This window comes from Leopardus geoffroyi, chromosome A2 (genome assembly GCF_018350155.1).
Source record: "Leopardus geoffroyi isolate Oge1 chromosome A2, O.geoffroyi_Oge1_pat1.0, whole genome shotgun sequence".
In the NCBI taxonomy this organism is placed as follows: Eukaryota; Metazoa; Chordata; class Mammalia; order Carnivora; family Felidae; genus Leopardus; species Leopardus geoffroyi.
In genome coordinates this window covers 17,641,563-17,660,814 of record NC_059331.1, presented here as the reverse complement: position 1 = coordinate 17,660,814, position 19,252 = coordinate 17,641,563, and the positions used below count along the sequence as shown (strand labels likewise).

Below are 19,252 nucleotides of genomic sequence, written 5' to 3'. Positions count from 1 at the left end.
AAAAACGTCACCATCAGAGAACTGTTCCGAGTTTTAAAAGAGGTACTAGGATGGGGCACCCGGGTGGCTCAGTCGGTTGAGCATCCAACTTCAGCTCAGGTCGTGATTTCATGATTCATGAGTTCAAGCCCTACACTGGGCTCGCTGCTGTCAGCACAGAGCCCTCTTTGGATCCTCTGTCTCCCTTTCTCTGCCCCTCCCCTGCTCTCACACGTACTCTCAAAAATAAAACATTTAAAAGATAAAAATAAAAATAAAAGAGGTATTAGGAATAAAGCAAACAGAACTTCTGTTATTTAAGTTTCCTTTTTGTTTAAAATTTTTATCCTAGGAGGGATGGGAAGTCTGCAGAGAAAGGGAGTCCTCACAGGGCCTGATCTGATCTTGTGACCACGGGGGACAAGAGAAGAAGCAGGGAGACCAGGGACAGCTACCACCGCAGCCCAGTCCCACCAAGTTTTAATCTTCTTTCTCCTCACTGAATGAAAACAAGGAGGGGGGAGGGGCAGGGAGAAAATGGCGCATTTCTTAAAACAAGTTTGTCATGGTCCTCTAGGCTCCTCCTACCCCCATACCGAGGTTCCCAGTTGCTTCTTTGAAGATAAAGTCCTCTGGTTGCACCAAGGCCATCTGATACTCCTGCTTTGTTTGTTTGAGGAAGAATTGTTTCCACGTCTGTGAGCCCAGGCACTTGGAGAAGTTGCAGAAGCTCCATTTCTTCAGACACAGGTTTCTGGAAACAGAGTCATAACACCACCCCCCCCCCCCCACCCCAGGCTGTCCCCCCGTCAGTCCACCTCCTCGGAAGCACTGGTCTCATGAACCCCTCCCTCTCTGTGAGCGTCACTCACGCCTCTCAAGACAGGGCCACCTGCAGGCCTCCTCTGTACGCAATCCAATCTTACATCTTCCCCCATGAGACACACCTGCCTTCCCGCCGTGCCCTTGCCTTGCTCACCTCCACAGGTGATCGTTCTCGGCAACTCTATTCCATTCCTGAGGAGGAGAAAGGAAGGGGTGAGCAGGCAGTCAGTCCCCAAAGGCTGGCTGCTCCTCTGCTATCATTTATTCTGGTTGCAAGGCCCACACCGGTTCACCAGCCAGCATCCCAGCTCTCGTGGCCCTCCCCGTCTGGGGGGACGGGGACAGGGTGACAGCAGAGGTCCGTCAAGGCTAAGACAGGCCCTTGGGATTCCTGTGAGAGTTTGGAGGGAGAAATGGGGACTTTTTGGAGCTTGAAATGGGGGCCGCAAGGACCATTCAGTCAGTACAGCAACTCCTGGGTATCAGTGTGTCCTTTTCATTTAACAAAACAGGAGGCCCTCAGAGGGGAAGGATGCTAACCCCCAACACACAAGGTACCACTCCATTATTCTGCAAATGGGGGCTCAAACTGGTCAAGAGAAGCAACTAAAATCCAGGGACATTGATCTCTGGGAGCTGAACGGATGGGCCCGAACAAGGTAAATTTAAGCAAAGAGGGAGGCTGTGTGGGTATAAGGCTCGCGTAGCCAAGATCTCAAAGCTGAGAGACCGAGGAGGTGAAAGGGTTCTTGTGCAAGGACTTGTGGAGAGGTGTGGGGGTGGGGCGGGTCAGACAGAGAGCAGATCGTGGATAACATTTACCCTGTTCACTTGGGAAGCCTGGAGCAAGCTGAACGCGTCCAGGAAAGAGAAGATTTTTAACGTTGGCAGATCAGGCAGTTGGAGCGCCATCTTGCACGGCCTGAGCCTACATCCAGTCTCCTTTCTCCTCTCCAGTTGCTCTGAATTTAAAGGCCTGGCCCAAGTCTGCAGCACTCGGGAGGATTTCCACCTGCAGCTCATCTGGCTCTGATGGAAACAGCCTGCAGGTGCGTGCACTCGCAGGGAGGTGGCCCTCCACTTCGGCCTCCTCCGGGACCAGATCCATGAGCTGAGGGCATCCCTCCCTGCACTCGCCTGTTCATTGTGTTCATTGTGTCAACGTGTTCGACAACACCTTTTTTCTTTTGCACTGTGAACTGAAAGTGCAGGATCCGGGGCAGCTCTAGGTGCTGATGAACTTGTCAAGACTCTCTAGGAAATTTTGACTGACACCCTCCAAGTTCCAAATCACTGGGGTAGGGAATCAGGTTGGCACGTTTATATGTCTATTTTGAGACATCGAATCTGACCAGCACGGCCTATCTCCCAGCACCAACACACCCCCTGGGTTTCTACCCTTGTGCATTTCACTTTCCAGAGGAAGGAGAAAGCATGGGCCACAGAGGCCTGTGCTAAGGGCACAGGGCTTATCTGAGATGGCTCTCACAGGTGGTGCCTTTCTCTTGTGACCCAATACTTTTCTTCCAAGAACTTAACAACTGATTATTTTCTTTTTTTTTAATTTTTTAAGTTTATTTATTTATTAAAAAAATTTTTAACATTTATTTATTTTTGACAAAGAGAGAGAGAGAGAGAGAGAGAGAGAGAGACAAGTGTGAGTGGGGGAGGGGAAGAGAGAGAGGGAGACACAGAATCCAAAGCAGGTTGCAGGCTCTGAGCTGTCAGCACAGGGCCCAATGAAGGGCTTGAACCCACGAACTGTGAGATCATGACCTGAGCCAAAGTCAGACGCTCAACCGATTGAGCCACCCAGGTGCCCCTTAAGTTTATTTATTTTGAGAGAGAGACAGAGTATGAAGGGGATAGAGGCAGAGAGAGGGGAGAGAGAGAATCCTAAGCAGGTTCCACACTGTCAGCACAGAGCCAGACATGGGGCTTGCACTCATGAAGTGTGAGATCATGACCTGAGCCAAAACCAAGAGTCAGATGCTTTACCAACTGAGCCACCCAGGTGTCCCTGATTCCAGTATTTTCTATGAGTTCCTGTCTGAGGCTCAACGGTGATGACCCCTGTAAACTGGGTCAGGCTGCCTCTGCCTGACCCACAGTAGTGGTCCTCAGCAGCACCATTTTTCCTGCAATGATATCTACTCTATTATCCAAAACTAGACTGGGCTTTCCTTTTCCTTTTTTTAAATTAAAAACATTGTTTTAATGTTTATTTTTGAGAAAGAGAGAGTGAGTGAAAGAGAGAGAGTGTGAGCAGGGGAGGGGCACAGAGAGAGAGAGACACAGAATCTGAATCAGGTTTCAGGTTCTGAGCTGTCAGCACAGAGCCCGACATGGGGCTCAAACTCATGAACCTCAAGATCATGACCTGAGCTGAAGTTTGTGGCTTAACCAACTGAACCACCCAGGTGCCCTCAGACTGGGCTTTTCTGGGATAAATGTCCTCTTCCTCAGAATTTGCATTGGGAAACTTCACACTGACAGGCCGATAAAGTACAAACCTCACAACTATGGGGAGACATATTTTTCGTTCTGTTGAAGTAGGTTCATAGGAAACTGGTTTGAAGAGAACGTGGTTTGAAGAGAAATAAACTGTTATAAAGAAAAAAAAATCCTGGTTTCAAGAGAGATAAAGGGAGTCTTACAATATCTTTCATATCAATAATTCATTCAAGTCCTTTCTAAGTCAGTTTCCCTGAACTATGCCATTTTACTAATTATAAAATTAAAACACAATCTTTGGGGGTATCTGGGTGGCTCAGTCTGCTAAGCAGTCTGCTAAGTCACGGTCTCAAGGTTCATGAGTTCGAGCTCCACATCAGGCTGTGTGCTAACAGCTCAGAGCCTGGAGCCTACTTTGGTCTCTGTGTCTCCCTCTCTCTCTGCCCCTCCCCCTCTCATGCTCTGTCTCTCTCTCTCTTTCTCTCTCAAAAACGAATAAACATTAAAAATAAATAAAATACAATCTGTGTTTTGGTTTGCTGAATTCAAGTGAATGAACAAGCTCTTGACTATTCACTACCTTTAATACCAACAAAAAAATGTATGTTCAAATTTATTAGACCTTGATATACATCCTAAATTGTCTTCAAATATATTCATGTTTGGACAAATAACACCTGGGACTGCACACTTGTCAGCCTGAAATAAAAAACAAGTGTTGTCGAGGATGTGGAGAAAAAGGAACCCTTGTACCCTGTTGGTGGGAATGCAAACTGTGGAAAATAGTATGGAGGTTCCTCAAAAAATTAAAAATAGGATGACCTTATGATTTACTAATTCCACTAATGGGTATTTACCCAAAGAAAACAAAAACACTAATCTGAAAATATATATGCACCCCTATGTTTATTATGGCATTATTTATAATAGCCAAGATATGGAAGCAGCCCAAGTGTCCAGCCATAGACAAATGGATAAAGAAGATATGGTATATAAGATGTATATACAATGGAATATTACCCGACCTTAAAAAAAAAAGAATGAAATTTTGCCATTTGCAACAACATGGATGGATCTAGAGAGTATAATGCTAAGTGAAATAAGTCAGAGAGAAAAACAAATACCATCTGATTTCACTCATATGTGGAATTTTAAGAAACAGATGAAAAAAAGGGGGAAAGATACAAAAAACAGACTCTCAAATATAGAGAACAAACTGGTGGTTACCAGAGGGGAGGGAGGGGACAGGTGAAATAGGCAAAGAGGAGCCAGAGTACTTACTGAGTACTGAGTAACATATGGAATTGTTGAATGCCTTTAATGTACATCTGAAACTAATATAACACTGTATGTTAATTATACTGGCATTTTTTAAAGCCTCAAATTCAGAGAATTCCTAAAGCAAAACAAAAACAAAATAAATAAATATCTACAACACTTGTGGAAAAATCTTAAGTTTCCCAGTATAAACACTATAAATATATAGTGTAAATAAATATAGGGTATAGTATACATAACTACACAAATGGTTTGAATATACTTATAGTCAAATAGATGTGCCCAAAAGCACTCCATTCTAATATCTCCTTTGTCTAACCCTCTCTAAAATTTTATTTTTATTTTATTATTTTCTTATTGTTTATTTATTTTGAGAGAGAAGGAGAGTACTCACGAGTGGGGGAGGAGCAGAGAAAGAGAATCCGAAGCAGGCTCCGTGCTATCAGCATGAAGCCGATATGGGGCTCAAACTCACCAACCATGAGATCATGACCTGAGCTAAAACCAAGAGTCTGACACTTAACTGACTGAGCCACCCAGGCGCCCCCCACCGCCTCTAAAATTTTAAAAGCCTCTCAGTATGAAATCAATAAAAGGACAAAATACACAAAAACAAAACAGCACATGGGACTGGAATTTGGTGACAAGCCTCCTTCCAGTTCTAATGGTCCGGGACATTGAATGTTAGAACTGATTTTTGGGTTGCTGCCTGCCCATACCCTCTGTAAGGTGGGAATGGTGATTTCAAACTGACTCTGTCTCAGGATCTCTCTCTCTCTCTCTCTCTCTCTCTCTCTCTCTCTCTCTCTGTGTGTGTTTCTTATTCTCTCTCTGATTAGGCATTCCTGCAATTTCTTCAGGGTTCTTCATTCTACCTGCACCCAGCCTATGGGTCCCTGTGCCCGTATAACAAATGTGCAGTAAAAGGACGTTGTAAGCATGCAAGGCACTCTCCATTTGTCCCTCCACTTCCCCCGCCCCCCATCATGTAAATCACTTATCTTCGTTTCATTAAGGTCTTGTTCTTTTGTTTGGAACACATCCTTCTGTGTCTTTACTCTTCCTAGACTCTCTGTGTTGGTTTCTATGCATTAGAGAAAACAGCTACCTCTCCCGGTCTTGGCTTGGTGTAGGATTAACCTTATCAGCCAACCCTGCCCTATCTCTTGGTTGTCTCTCAAACCTTGGTGATTGTCCAAGTAGCCTGTTTTATTTTTAGTGGCTCCTAGTAGTTGAGGGTGTGCCAGGACCTGTCAGTGTCCCAAAGGGGAGGATCTCAGTCAGCATCTAGATTCAGGCTGATTGGAAGCCTGACCCTCAGGCAGCAGCTTTTAAACATGTACAAATATACCTCTTTCAGGGGAAGATGGGCCTTTCTGTCTGCTTCCTCTGTGTTGAGCCCTGGGGTGACAGCCAGGGGAGAACTGTTTATTTCTTTGATCCTGTCCTGTTGAACCTATGAACATAAGCCCCACTGGCCACCAGAGCCAGACTATCAAGAGATGTGTCCTCCGGGCAGTAGATACAAAAGCCAGGGCACTGGACACATGCAAAATCTGATTCTATTTCCTTCCGAAGAAGGAAACATTGAAGTTCAGAATGCCGAGGTATGTTGAATATTCAGCCTCCTGATTCTGATGGTACAAGCAACCCAGATCTGGGGCTTCTTTGGGGTAGAATCTCTTTCCTCCCTTAGCCAAGCCAGCATTTCTCTGCCCAAGAAATAGTGAATTAACCTAGTTAACCCTGCAGTTGTATAACTACATATGCAGTTGTATAACACCATAATGAACATACAGAACAGTTTCATTACTGTCCCAAATTCCCCAGTGCCCCCCAGAGCTGACTTTTGATAAACAAGTTTTTTTTACTTTAAAATTTTTTTAATGTTTTTATTTGAAGGAGAGAGAGAGGGAGACAGAGCATGAGCAGGGGAGGAGCAGAGAGAGAGGGAGACACAGAATTTGAAGCAGGCTCCAGGCTCTAAGCTGTCAGCACAGAGCACGATGCGGGGCTCGAACTCACAAACTGTGAGATCATGACCTGAGCCAAAGTCGGACGCTTAACCGACTGAACCACCCAGGCGCCCCTTTAACTTTTTAATTAAAAACATTTTTTTAGTGTTTATTTTTTGAGAGAGAGAGAGATAGTGCAAGTGGGGGAGGGGTAGAGAGAGAGGGAGAGAGAGAGAATCCCAAGCAGGCTCCGCACCATCAGCACAGAGCTCGATGCAGGGCTCGAACTCATGAACCACGACATCATGACCTGAGCCGAAATCAAGAGTTGGACGCCTAACTGGCTGAGCCACTCAGGTGTCCCAATAAACAAGTTCTTAATGAAGCCCAATTTATCAATTTTTTTCTTTAATGAACTATATTTTTCCTTTTCCAGGTAGATTTGCCTACCACAAAGTTACTTTTTGCTAGAATCTTTATTGTTCTGGCCTTTCATATTTAAATCTGGGATTCATTGTGAATTAATTTTTCTGTATGGACTCCATCTGACATAGCACCAAGGGTAGAAAAGGTGGCTCTTTCTCTGTTACAGTTCACGGACATCTTTGTCGAAAATCAGGTGATCGTCATATATGTTGGTCTATTTGTGGATTCAGTATTATGTTCCATTGATCTATTTAAGTAATAAATTTATTCCCTTCCTCATGGAGACAGGGGGAAGATTATCCTAATCAGATAGGGGACTGAGAGGACAGGAGGCAGGTTTGCAGTATTTTAAGGTTCCATCTACTTCTGGATCACCTGGATGTGATTTCTGATGTGCACCTTGAGATGTCCCAGCTAAAAGTGTAGTGCATTTATAAGGGTCTCTATGCTTTGTTGGGTCTTGAAATTTGATGTTTTCCTTTTTAGCCCTGAGAGACTGTGGGATATTTTAGAAGCTTTCTGTCCAACTTTTTTTTTTTTTAATGTTTATCATTTTTGAAAGACAGAGAGAGAGAGCGCAAGCCAGGGTGGGGCAGAGAAAGAGGGAGACACAGAATCCGAACCAGGCTCCAGGCTCTGAGCTGTCAGCACAGAGCCCGACGTGGGGCTCGAACTCACAGACTGAGAGATCATGACCTGAGCCGAAACCAGACATTTAACCGACTGAGCCACCTAGGTGCCCCAAGCTTTCTGTCCAACTTCTTATTCCCCTACTCAGTGCAGTGCAAGAATTTGGCAAACGCCTCCAGAGAAAGGAGAAACCAAGTCATATGTTGGAGTCTCATCCTCCTTCCTCCTTTCCCTGGAATATTGGCCACCTGAATCCTGGCTTCCATGCCATCCACAAATTTCAGTCTGCCACTTCATTTTGCTTACTCCTCTGACCCTTAGCAACAATTCTACCCAGATCTCTGTGTGCCTGGGTTTTCAGGCTCCCTCACGCTATTATCAACAGTCCAGCATCAATAGGCAAAAATTAGATAAAGAATTTTAGCTCTCACTCTGGTCCACTTCCTTTTGACATCTGCCCACTCAAATCCTAGTTACCTAGGCAGCTTTCTGATAATGTCATATAAATTCATTTTTTAAAATCTTATTTCCCTTTTAATCTGGTTTTCATGGGAGCATGAGTTTTCCACCAACCATTCCATCATCGCCAGAAAAGGATGTCTGGGTTCCTGGTTTAAATGATGTCTATATACTGATGACTCCTCTATTTATATATCTGTCCCAGGCATCTAATGTGAGTTTAAAACTGTGTAACCTGTTGTCTCCTTAACATTTGTACTTGATATTTAAAAGGCATCTCCAACTTCCTGTTTATTTTTTTTTTTAATTTTTTTAACGTTTATTTATTTTTGAGACAGAGAGAGACAGAGCATGAACAGGGGAGGGGCAGAGAGTGAGGGAGACACAGAATCCGAAACAGGCTCCAGGCTCTGAGCGGTCAGCACAGAGCCCGACGCGGGGCTCGAACTCATGGACGGTGAGATCATGACCTGAGCCGAAGTCGGACGCTTAACCCACCAAGCCACCCAGGCGCCCCTCCAACTTCCTGTTTAAAACCATATTCTTTCTGGTCCCACGGATGTACATTTCCCGTGTCCCCGTGCATAGTAAATGCCCCTTGCATTCTATTCTCTTGCTCAGGCCAAAAATCTCAAAGTTTTTCTTGACTTCTGTTTGCTTGTGACCCTCATCTTCCCTTGTAGTACCCCATCTCTGCCTTCATATCTCAGCTCAAATATTACCTCCACATAAAGTTTTTCCTAAAATTAAAAAAAAAAATTTCCCTAAAATAACACTTTCCATCAAGTGTGGCCCCTTTAAAAAAAAAATCTTTCTTAGAAGTTGTGGTTTATATATACAATGGAATACTACATGGCAACGAGAAAGAATGAAATATGGCCTTTTGTAGCAACGTGGATGGAACTGGAGAGTGTTATGCTAAGTGAAATAAGTCATACAGAGAAAGACAGATACCATGTTTTCACTCTTATGTGGATCCTGAGAAACTTAACAGAAGACCATGGGGGAGGGGAAGGGAAAAAAAAAGGTTATAGAGGGAGGGAGCCAAAACATAGGAGACTCTTAAAAACTGAGAACAAACTGAGGGTTGATGGGGGGTGGGAGGGAGGGGAGGGTGTGTGATGGGTATTGAGGAGGGGACCTGTTGGGATGAGCTTTGGGTGTTGTATGGAAACCAATTTGACAATAAATTTCATATTTAAAAAAATCTTTCTTAAAGTTTATTTACTTATTTTGAAAGAGAGAGAGAGGGAGAGGGAGAGGGCGTGTTCGTGAGTGGGAGGGGGCAGAGAGAGGGAAAGGTTCTGCACTGAGCCCAACGTGTGACTCGAATTCACAAACTGTGAGATCATGGCCTGAGGTGAAATCAAGATTTGGATGCTCAACCGGCTGAGACACCCAGTTGCCCAAGTATGGCCCTTTTTGCTATTTTGTCTTCATACTTTTAACAGCACCTGTAATTTACTTTTAAATAAATTATTAGGTACATTTATTTACTTATCTGTTTATTGTGTCTCTCCCTCAATGGAATATAATTTCTTGGATCAAAGGAATCTGTCTCTGACTCACTTTTGAATCAACCAAGTCCAGGCTTGTTTCTGGAAACAGGAGATTTAATTATAATCCAATGAATGAAGGAATGGCTGGATGTATTCTAAGCTGATGGGAACAGCGAGTACCCTGATGCCACAGTCGCTAACAACCATGGCTGACACGGAAGGGCTCCTGTTTGATGTAAGGACAAACACAAATGAGAGATGAGACTTAATTTTCCCTGTTGAAAACGAAGGAAAAGATTTCCTTCCCTTCCCTTTTTACCAGAGCATTAACTTTGGAAATTTGGCAACTGTATGTCCTTTCTCTGTCTCTTTGAAGCGTATAAAATCTTTTTAGAGGTTAAATGAGACCCTTGCCAGAGTACCCTTACCGTGACGGGCACTGAGTAATGTATAGAATTGTTGAATCACTATATTGTACACCTGAAACTTACACAACACTGCATGTTAAGTATACTGGAAAACAACAAACAAATAAGATTCTTTCCAGCTTTAGGACCCAGGTAGGTCTTTATGACCAAGGTAGGTCTTTCTCAAGGACCTGGGAGCCAGGTCTTTGAAATGTAAACATCCAGGGAGATAGTACCCCTATCTCACAGTTTCTGTGGGAGGGCAGGAGCCTAACTTCGGTGGTACCTTGCTCCCAGTTGAAAAAGTATCTCCTTTCATGAAGAGTTTATTTTTCCTTTGTATGAAACCAATGAACCAACACAGATGTTTACCCCATTACCAGGTGAACTTAGGGTGAACCATGTAATAAATGGTGCTGTCATGTCTTCTTGCTGGATGACTAGTCATTTATTGTCTATCTTGAGAACATGTATGTAATGGGTATCTTCTGGGCCACATCAAAGGGTGAGACTTCTTTCTGTCTTTGTAATCTCTTCATGGATTGCCTGTGATCCACACCACATTCTTTCTGGCTTGATACTTATTCAACAATAAAATTCTCTTTTCCTTCCAAATTTTTTTTTAATATTTATTTTTGAGAGAGAGAGAGACAGACAAACAGAGTGTGAGTGGGCAGGGGGTAGAGAGAGAGGGAGACACAGAATCCGAAGCGGGCTCCAGGCTCCCAGCTGTCAGCACAGAGCCCAACACGGGGCTTGAGCTTACAAGCTGTGAGATCATGACCTGAGCTGAAGTCAGACGGTTAACTGACTGAGCCACCCAGGTGCCCCTCTTTTTCTTCTACCTTTGTGGAGAGGCTTCCTGGGTTGGGAGATTTTTTTTTTTTTTAAGATTTTTATTTTAAGTAATCTCTATATCAAACTCACAACCCCAAGAGCAAGACTGCATGCTCCACCGACTGAGCCAGCCAAATCTGCCCCTGGGAGATTTTGTTTTTAATTACACTTCTCTGATGCTGACAAAGGTGGGGGGAAATTACTTCTTGTGAGGATATGTGAATTTTAGACATATTCCAAACACGCTTGTTTGTCTCTGAAGCAATAAGCCAAAGGGCAAGATAAACATCAACACATCCAACCTAAATGAAGAATGAAGTAAGAATTACAGACCCAGATATTTACGTGGGAAGACATTTGGTCATGTTGCATATTTTCCCATCCTTTCATGAGAATAAATACAGGAGAATTAGATATTTCTGCTCAAAGAATAAGACAAAATATCCAAGAATATAAAATACATATTGCCACGCAATCCCAGCCTATTTCCTATCTTTTTCTGAACAGATCGACATTTTTCAGAAAAATATTTGATAAGCACATGGAGTTCAAGATGAGGCCTCCATGGGACTTTCTCAACTGTCAGTTACTGAACAGCCTTATAAAGAAAACAGACTTTTGCTGTTCTAGGGGAAGGTATGCAAATTAGGGAAGTGCTTAATTATAGATGACTGGTAAAAATTTGAATGCTAATGAGTAGTTGTTTCTGGGGAGAGAAAGAGAAAAGTCTAGTCTGGTAAAAAACGGGTATGATTATCTATGCCTCCTTGTATGGCGGGGGGGTGGGGCTCCCTTACAGGGAGACTTTGTAGCTCTGCCCACCAAGATGGGCCAGTTTCTCTGGACTTTGTGATTTTCTTTGGCCAGCAGTCACTCTCAGGATGAGGTGTGACAGTCCATGGGCCCTCAGATGAGCAAGGGAAGTGATCCCTCTAAATTATGGAAGGGGAAGATGGTTTTGCCATATTCCTCCATATAGCATCTACTCTGCTGTTGAAATTTGATTTCACTGTTTTTCTGGTGGAAAATTCTGCCCATCCATAGCAAACTGGTATTTAAAACATCTTTTGGAGGTACCTATGATTTTCCAAGGTCTTTTTTTTTCTAATATCAGCCTTTAAAAAATTATAATTCTACTTTATGATTGATATACTTTCTCTCATACAGAAAGAGACATGTAATTTAGGAAAACCTGTAATTTCTCTCTATAATTAGATGTTTCAGTCTATCTCAATTTGGTCAGCTTCACCTTCCTAGTGAAAGAAAATCAGCAGCTCTTAAACCATGCAAGTGTAAATGCCCATGGCTAACGTATATGATCTCATAATCTTAAAGTGTCCTGTTAAACACTTTCCAATGAGAAAATATCTTTTCCTAAAATTAATAAGGGTTTGGAGAAAATATGATTCTCTGAACTTGCTCTAAGCAGCATGGCAAGTTTCTTAGGTCCCCAATAAGAGGAATAGAGTAGTTCTACTGATGGTCCTTTTGGAGATGGAACCTCTGGTTCTTTTACTAGATTGCATCGAGGGGCACCTGAATGGCTCAGTCGGTTAAGCGTCTGACTTCAGCTCAGGTCATGATCTCACAGTCTGCGAGCTGGAGTCCCACGTTGTGCTGACAGCTCAGAGCCTGGAGCCTGCTTCGGATTCTGTCCCCCTCTCTCTCTGCCTCTGCCCACCCCCCCCCCACTTGCACTCTGTCTCTGTCTCTCTCTCTCAAAAATAAACATTTAAAAAAATTTTAGATTGCATTGAGCTATGTATCATACACGCCTGTTGCCCCTTTTACACCCCCTGGGCCCACCCAAGTTCACCTGCAACTATAAAGATAAAGCAAGAGGACTTCCCAATGTGCTATCATCTTTACACATCCCAGGTATGGAAATCTTTTCTCTGCCTGAGGCTTTCTAGTACCTGAGGGGTCCTTGCATGGCTGCACAGACAGCTATCAGGGATACAGGAGTAAAAGCTTCTGAGGGTAGTCCTCACACACTGGGGCACGGGAGTTGGTGGGTAAATGTTTCAGCCTCACACACTGACCTGGGATGCTTCTGAGTTTGCTCTACACAGCTTCTCAGAGATTCCCTCATTGGGAGACAGCACAGACCTGCTCAGGAAAGCCACAGTGGATGACTTTTCTATCTTCCTGGTCTCGTTTTCCCCTGATTCCTCATCCTCCTCCCCCTGCCCCTCACCGGGTACCATCTTCAAAATAAAGCATGCCATTTAATTCCTAGTCTCAGGATCTTTTGGGGAGAAGCAATTCTGAGACTATTGGTATAGCAACTGGTCAAGTGTCAGTCAGATGACAGTGAGGACTGTTTTGCTAGTATTAAGTGCCATGTTGGTAAAGACATGTGGTGGATTGGGATGAGGTACAGATGGAAAGTGAAACACTAATTTATGCATTAGCTCTAGAATTTGAACTGTATGTGGGGAAAGTGATTGGAAGGTCCTAGAGTTGGGTGTTTGGCTGATCATAACCTAAGGACATGCTGTGAGAACCAAAATCCTGCCATGACAGCATTTGAACAGATCTTTTCTTTCTTTCTTTCTTTCTTTCTTTCTTTCTTTCTTTCTTTCTTTCTTTATGTTTGTTTATTTTTGAGAGACAGAGAGAGAGACAGAGCATGAGCCAGGGAGGGACAGAAAGAAAGGAGACACAGAATCTGAAGTAGGCTCCAGGCTTTGAGCTATCAGCACACAGCCCACCATGGGGCTCGAACTTACAAGCTGTGAGATCATGACCTGAGCCAAAGTCGGACGCTTAACCAACTGAGTCACCCAAGGGCCCCCAGATGCTCATTTCTTGTAGCAAGAAGGCAAACTGCTAAGATTAAGGCCAGGATTTAATTACAAGGGCAGTGGAGTTAAAAGGATGTCAATGCACAGAACTTCCAGGTCTTCTCTGCTAAATTAGGACATTAAAGCTGATGGAGTAAGACCGGATCTTCCTGAGACCACTGAACACTTAGATTCCCCTAAAAACCCTCTGGGTCTACAGAAGTAATTGCCTTACCTTTGTGAGAGGAGAGCAGGCTCCCACTATCCTGTGGCTATACAAAGGCCTCCTGAAGTGGCTGACCCACAAGAGGATGTCTGCCCAACTCCAGTTCCACTCATGCCCCCTTCGTGGCCTCTAGGCCAGGAACTAAGTTCAGGTCTCAGCAGAGCCCTGGTGAGGAAAGAGCTGATTTACCAAATGAGCTGTGTGCTGTGTTGTCATTTGTATTGTCTCATCTGTATTGTCGGGCACTGGGGAACAGGTGCAGAAGTGGACTGTGAGGGTTTTCACCTGCTGGAGAAAAGGCTGGGCACAGAAGTACTTCTTGATATGAGGGCACTCGCAATAGCTCAGGATTTGACATCGTGTAAAGACATATGACATTGGCTCTTGACCCCACTGGGAGAGCTCTTTGGAGATTTGACATGAGGATGCCACGGTAAATGAGTCGGAAATGCTGGAATTGCCTTGGCAAATAGTGAGGGTAAGAGTTTCAGCAAAGGGATGTATAAGAATTGAATTATTAGGGGTGCCTGGCTGGCTCAGTCAGAAGAGCACGCGACTCTTGATGTCGGGTTCGTGAGTTCAAGCCCCATGTTGGGTGTAGAGATTACTTAAATAAATACAACTTTAAAAGAATGAATTGAATTATTATGTGATTGCAGAGAACCCACTAGAATGGTCCTGGAGCTGATTATGATTACTATAACCCAGCTGAATATGGTCCTGGAGAGGGACCAGAGGTCATGTCTCTCACAAAAGCAAACCAGAATGCATGAGTCAGATAGGCACCAACATCACTGAGAAGCTCAGTGGCAAGATTTTGTCCTCTGAAGGTCCTGGTGAGGACAGGAAAGTGGCTACAGAAGTGGGCTCCCTAGCATCAGTGGGGACGATAGGATTCCATACAACAGGAGCCAGATGGTCACAGCTCACTGTCAGAAGCCAGATGGGTGTGAACACTGTGAGAGGAAACAAGTCTGGCGTTGCCACCTGGGGGCCTCGATCCACAAGGATTTGTGTCAGTGACAAAAAGGTATGAGATAGGACGGGCAGCCATTGATGGCACTGCTTACCTTCTACAGACGAAATGATAAAGAATGGGATTGCAGAAGACTCAAGTCAGCAACTAAGCCGAAAACTGTGAGCCCTTACACAATTTTGATATCTAAACCAGATCACAGAGTCCATTACTTGAATGGGGACCTGGGTGTCCTTGAGAATGGAACCAACAGAGCCTCTGCAAGTATCAAAAACGTATAATAGCCTAGCCTTTTGCCAATGTGACTGACCTATGACCATGGACCCAAGTAATTCTACAATGGGGAAAGAGGGACACCCAGGTATACTGAGGGCTGTTGGATAAAGACAATGAGCTTGCCCTATTATCAGGGTAACATAATAGGTATAAATTTCCAGTTACAAACTGAATAAGTCATGGGGATAAAAAGTACAGCGTAGGGAATACAGTCAATAATGTATTAACTTTGCATGGTGACAGATGATAGCTACATTTGTGGTGAGCATTTCCTAAGTATATAATTGTCAAATCACCACATTGTACACCTAAAACTAACATATTATATGCCAACTACACTTCAATTTAAAAAAAAAAGAAAAATCAATCACAGCCCTCGTGTTAAACTGAGGCATATGGAAACCAAATGATACACAGCTCATGTCCATCTTATACTGGATCCGATGGCTCTGTGAATTTACCTCATGGTCATTTCTCTGGTCTGTGACTGATTGGCTACACCTGGCTGCTGGCAGAGCCCACATGCCGGCTCTATGGCCTGGAAAGTAAAATTCACTGTGGTAGGAAGAGCCAAGTGAGTGCTCCTGAAACTGCCTTGACTCATCAAAAGTAGAGCAGAGCTGTTCTGCATCCAGTAGAATCGCGGCCTCAAAGACAAAGGGAATGCAGTCACCACCACAGCCCAAAATATGGCTGTTGCAGAAACAAGATGGATCATGGCAGATGAGTCACTTACTGCAAAGCTAACCATGTGGTCATTCCATGAGCAGCAGCTATGGAGATGTGTTAACTATAAGGAACAGATTGACACAAACTCTGGCATGTGGCTCTGGGCAAAGAGAGAGAGAGACAGAGGATCTGAAGAGGGGTCTGCACCGACAGCAGAGAGTCCTATGCGGGGTTTGAACTCACGAACCGTGAGATCATGATCTGAACCGAAGTTGGACGCTTAACCGACTGAGCCACCCAGGCGCCCCTCCTCCTTCTTTTCATATCTGAATATTTCATAGGGCTGTCTGCACAACAGCGTTTGCCTCCATTCTTAGATCCTTCAGAACTATAGTTCCACGAAGGCTGTTCAGCCCCGCAACTTCCTTCATGTTTAGTTCAGGAGCCGCTTCAGTGTAGTTACGTTGATTTTCCTCTCAACAGTTTTGGACTTAATCAAACATTACCTCTTTGTTAAAATGACATTAGTGGGGGGAAAAGGGGGTTCTTATTCTTCCTCCTTGGCAGTCCCATTATACGCTATTTTTCTGGTATCTCTATTTCACTCTTTATATCATAAATGCCTGGGTATCTAAAATTTGTGAAAAAAAAGCATATGGAATTACTCATTCAGGGAAATTGGCCCCTCAAAGGAACCATAATTCCCTCTGGAAAGTGGAATTAGATTCTCTACGCTCATTTATTGCATCGGAGGATATCTGCTTCCTGTCGCTCTGGAATCACACGTAACTGACTGAGCCACCCAGGAGCCCCTTATTTTGTTTTAGAAGACAATTATCACTCATTTGTGAATGTTTTACTTGGTTTGTTTTTTGTTTGTTTGCTTTTTTGTTTCAAGTTTTTACTTAAATTCCAGTTAGTTAATATACAGTGTAATATTAATTTCAGGTGTAGAATTTAGTGATTCATCACTTACATCCAGGGCTCATCACAGCCAGTGCCCTCCTTAGTACCCATCATCCATTTAACCCATCCCTTTACCCACCTCCCCTCCTCAGTTTGTTCTCTATAACTAAGAATCTGTTTTATGGTTCGCCTCTCTCTCTCTTTTTCCCCCATGTGCATTTGTTTTGTCTCTTAAATTCCACATATGAGTGAAATCATATGGATTTGTCTTTCTCTGACTGACTTATTTCACTTAGCGTAATAGTCCTTAGCTCCATCCACGTCATTGCAAATGGCAAGATTTCATTCTTTTTTATGGCTGAGTAATATTCCATTTTATATGTATACCACATCTTCTTTATCCATTCACTGTTCATTCCTCCCTTTTTTCTCTCCTCACATTGGCTAAATCAGAAGAATAATTTTAAAAATCGCAGTGGTAATTGTCATTTAAGATTTGTTTCAGCCTCAAAGTTAAATTGTTCTTTGTTTTATCATTCTATGATCATAGGATCTATGTGGTTTAGGAATAAACACAGTTTAGTTCTGGGTTATTACATTTTTAATATTCAACTGAATATAATTTCATAACATCTGTTTTAATCTCTCATGATTCCTTAATAGTGGAATGGGTTTATATTGTAAATTTTGGATATACAAGATAAATTTAAACACACAACAATAATAGAAGAAATAGCATAGTTAACAAAAATAAAGAATTAACAAGCATCTCCTTATATTCATAAGAAACTAACAATATAAAAATATAGTGTTTACCTTATAGTAAAAGACATTTAATTTGATAGATAGTGTAACTGAACAAATGTGACTTAGCTCCTTGGTGACCCACAGACAGCAACTACACCAGGTGGAACTGTCACACAAAGGAAACTTTATTTGCAGCAAAGGACATCAACGGGGAAAAACCTCCAAAGCTGTCACTCCCTGAGCAAGGGTGAATGGGTTTCTCTTTCTTTCTTTCTTTCTTTCTTTCTTTCTTTCTTTCTTTTTAAAACAATTTTTAAAATGTTTTTTCCATTTATTGTTGAGAGAGACAGAGACAGAGTGTGAGCGGGGGAGGGGCAGAGAGAGAGGGAGACACAGAATCTGAATCAGGCTCCAGGCTCTGAGCTGTCAGCACAGAGCCTGACATGGGGCTCGAACCCACGAACCGTGAGATCATGACCTGCGCTGAAGTCGGACTCTTAACCGACTGAGTCACCCAGGTGCCCCTAATGTTAGGATGGCTATTTAGAACAGGGATCCCTGTCATTATATGTAGAGGTGGCCATAAAGCAGCACACGGAGTTTAAGGAGTCATGCTCATCCACACAGTGTAAATGAGGCTTGTACTCCTCCTTGGGCAGGGAGTTTAGTATTATGATGAGGTCAAGGTGACTGTTGGTCACTCCATGGGTTACTCCACGGTCCATCTGTGCAGATGTGAGTCAGGGGTTAAGCTCAAACTGCTCTGAGTGGTCTGGGCAGGCCAGAGCTCCTCACCAGGGCAGTCATTAATTGCTTGAGAGACAGTTTTGGTTTTCATCCCAATGCTATGCCCCTTGGGTCTCTTGTCTAAGTTAAGAGATAAGCTGGAAAGAAGAGTTTAAGAAAAAATGTGGGACAAAGGTTGGTAGGTATAAGCAGGTGAGCAGAAAAGTTCAGGTCTTGGGGCCTATCTTGAGCTTCATCATAGCTTCCTGTATATGTAAAATATTTAAAAACACAGTCCTATTTTACACCATATTTAAAACTGAGCTCGGGGCGCCTGGGTGGCGCAGTCGGTTAAGCGTCCGACTTCAGCCAGGTCATGATCTCGCGGTCCGTGAGTTCGAGCCCTGCGTTGGGCTCTGGGCTGATGGCTCAGAGCCTGGAGCCTGTTTCCGATTCTGTGTCTCCCTCTCTCGCTGCCCCTCCCCCGTTCATGCTCTGTCTCTCTCTGTCCCAAAAATAAATAAACGTTGAAAAAAAAAAAAACAAAACTGAGCTTAATTACTTCAATTTAAAATATCCAGACAGCTTAAACATTTAAATTAAGAATATAAAGCAATAAAATTTTGCAAATGACTATATCTAAAATTTAGGGGCAGGGACAAGCATATCAAACAAGAAAGCAGACACTACGTAATAATGGAATTCCTTGATTAAATACCATGTAAAAATATTTGTGTGATAATATATTCTATAAACACAATTAATACACACAATTAACACATAACTAATTGATCTGGTAAAATGTACTTTGCAGGTTATAAAATTTGATTAGTTACATAGAAGTAATAACTCATGAATTTCTGAGGAAAGACGAAGGGAAAACTGAGGAAAAAAGTATGAATATTCAATTCATGAAGAATAACCCAAAAGACACAGCCTCATAGAAAAACATTCAAATTCACTTGAATGAAGAAATGCATATTAAAGTAACAATGCCAGGGGCACCTGGGTGGCTCAGTTGGTTAAGGGTTAAGTGTAGGACTCTTGACCTCAGCTCAGGTCTTGATCTCGGGTCGTGAGTTCAAGTCCCGTGTTGGGCTCCACTGGGCGTGAAGCCTACTTAAAAAAAATAGGGGTGCCTGGGTGGCTCAGTTGGTTAAGTGTCTGGCTTCAGCTCAGGTCATGATCTCA

At 43.2% G+C, this 19,252-nt stretch overlaps 1 protein-coding gene across 9 annotated transcripts in view; it reads right to left on the bottom strand.

Moving 5' to 3' along the window:
* FBXW12 (F-box and WD repeat domain containing 12) overlaps positions 1-19,252 on the bottom strand; it is a 75,466-nt gene that overhangs the window by 19,616 nt on the left and 36,598 nt on the right. For 7 of the 9 annotated variants that reach the window (XM_045492787.1, XM_045492793.1, XM_045492786.1 and 4 more), the window contains 2 exons: positions 959-996; positions 576-733 (listed from right to left, as the gene is read on the bottom strand). In XM_045492787.1, coding sequence (XP_045348743.1) covers positions 576-733; positions 959-996 — 196 coding nt within the window. Of the gene's footprint in view, positions 1-575; positions 997-4,539; positions 4,594-13,770; positions 13,927-19,252 lie in introns of those variants that run through there. The other 2 variants (XM_045492794.1, XM_045492795.1) reach the window with 2 other exon arrangements.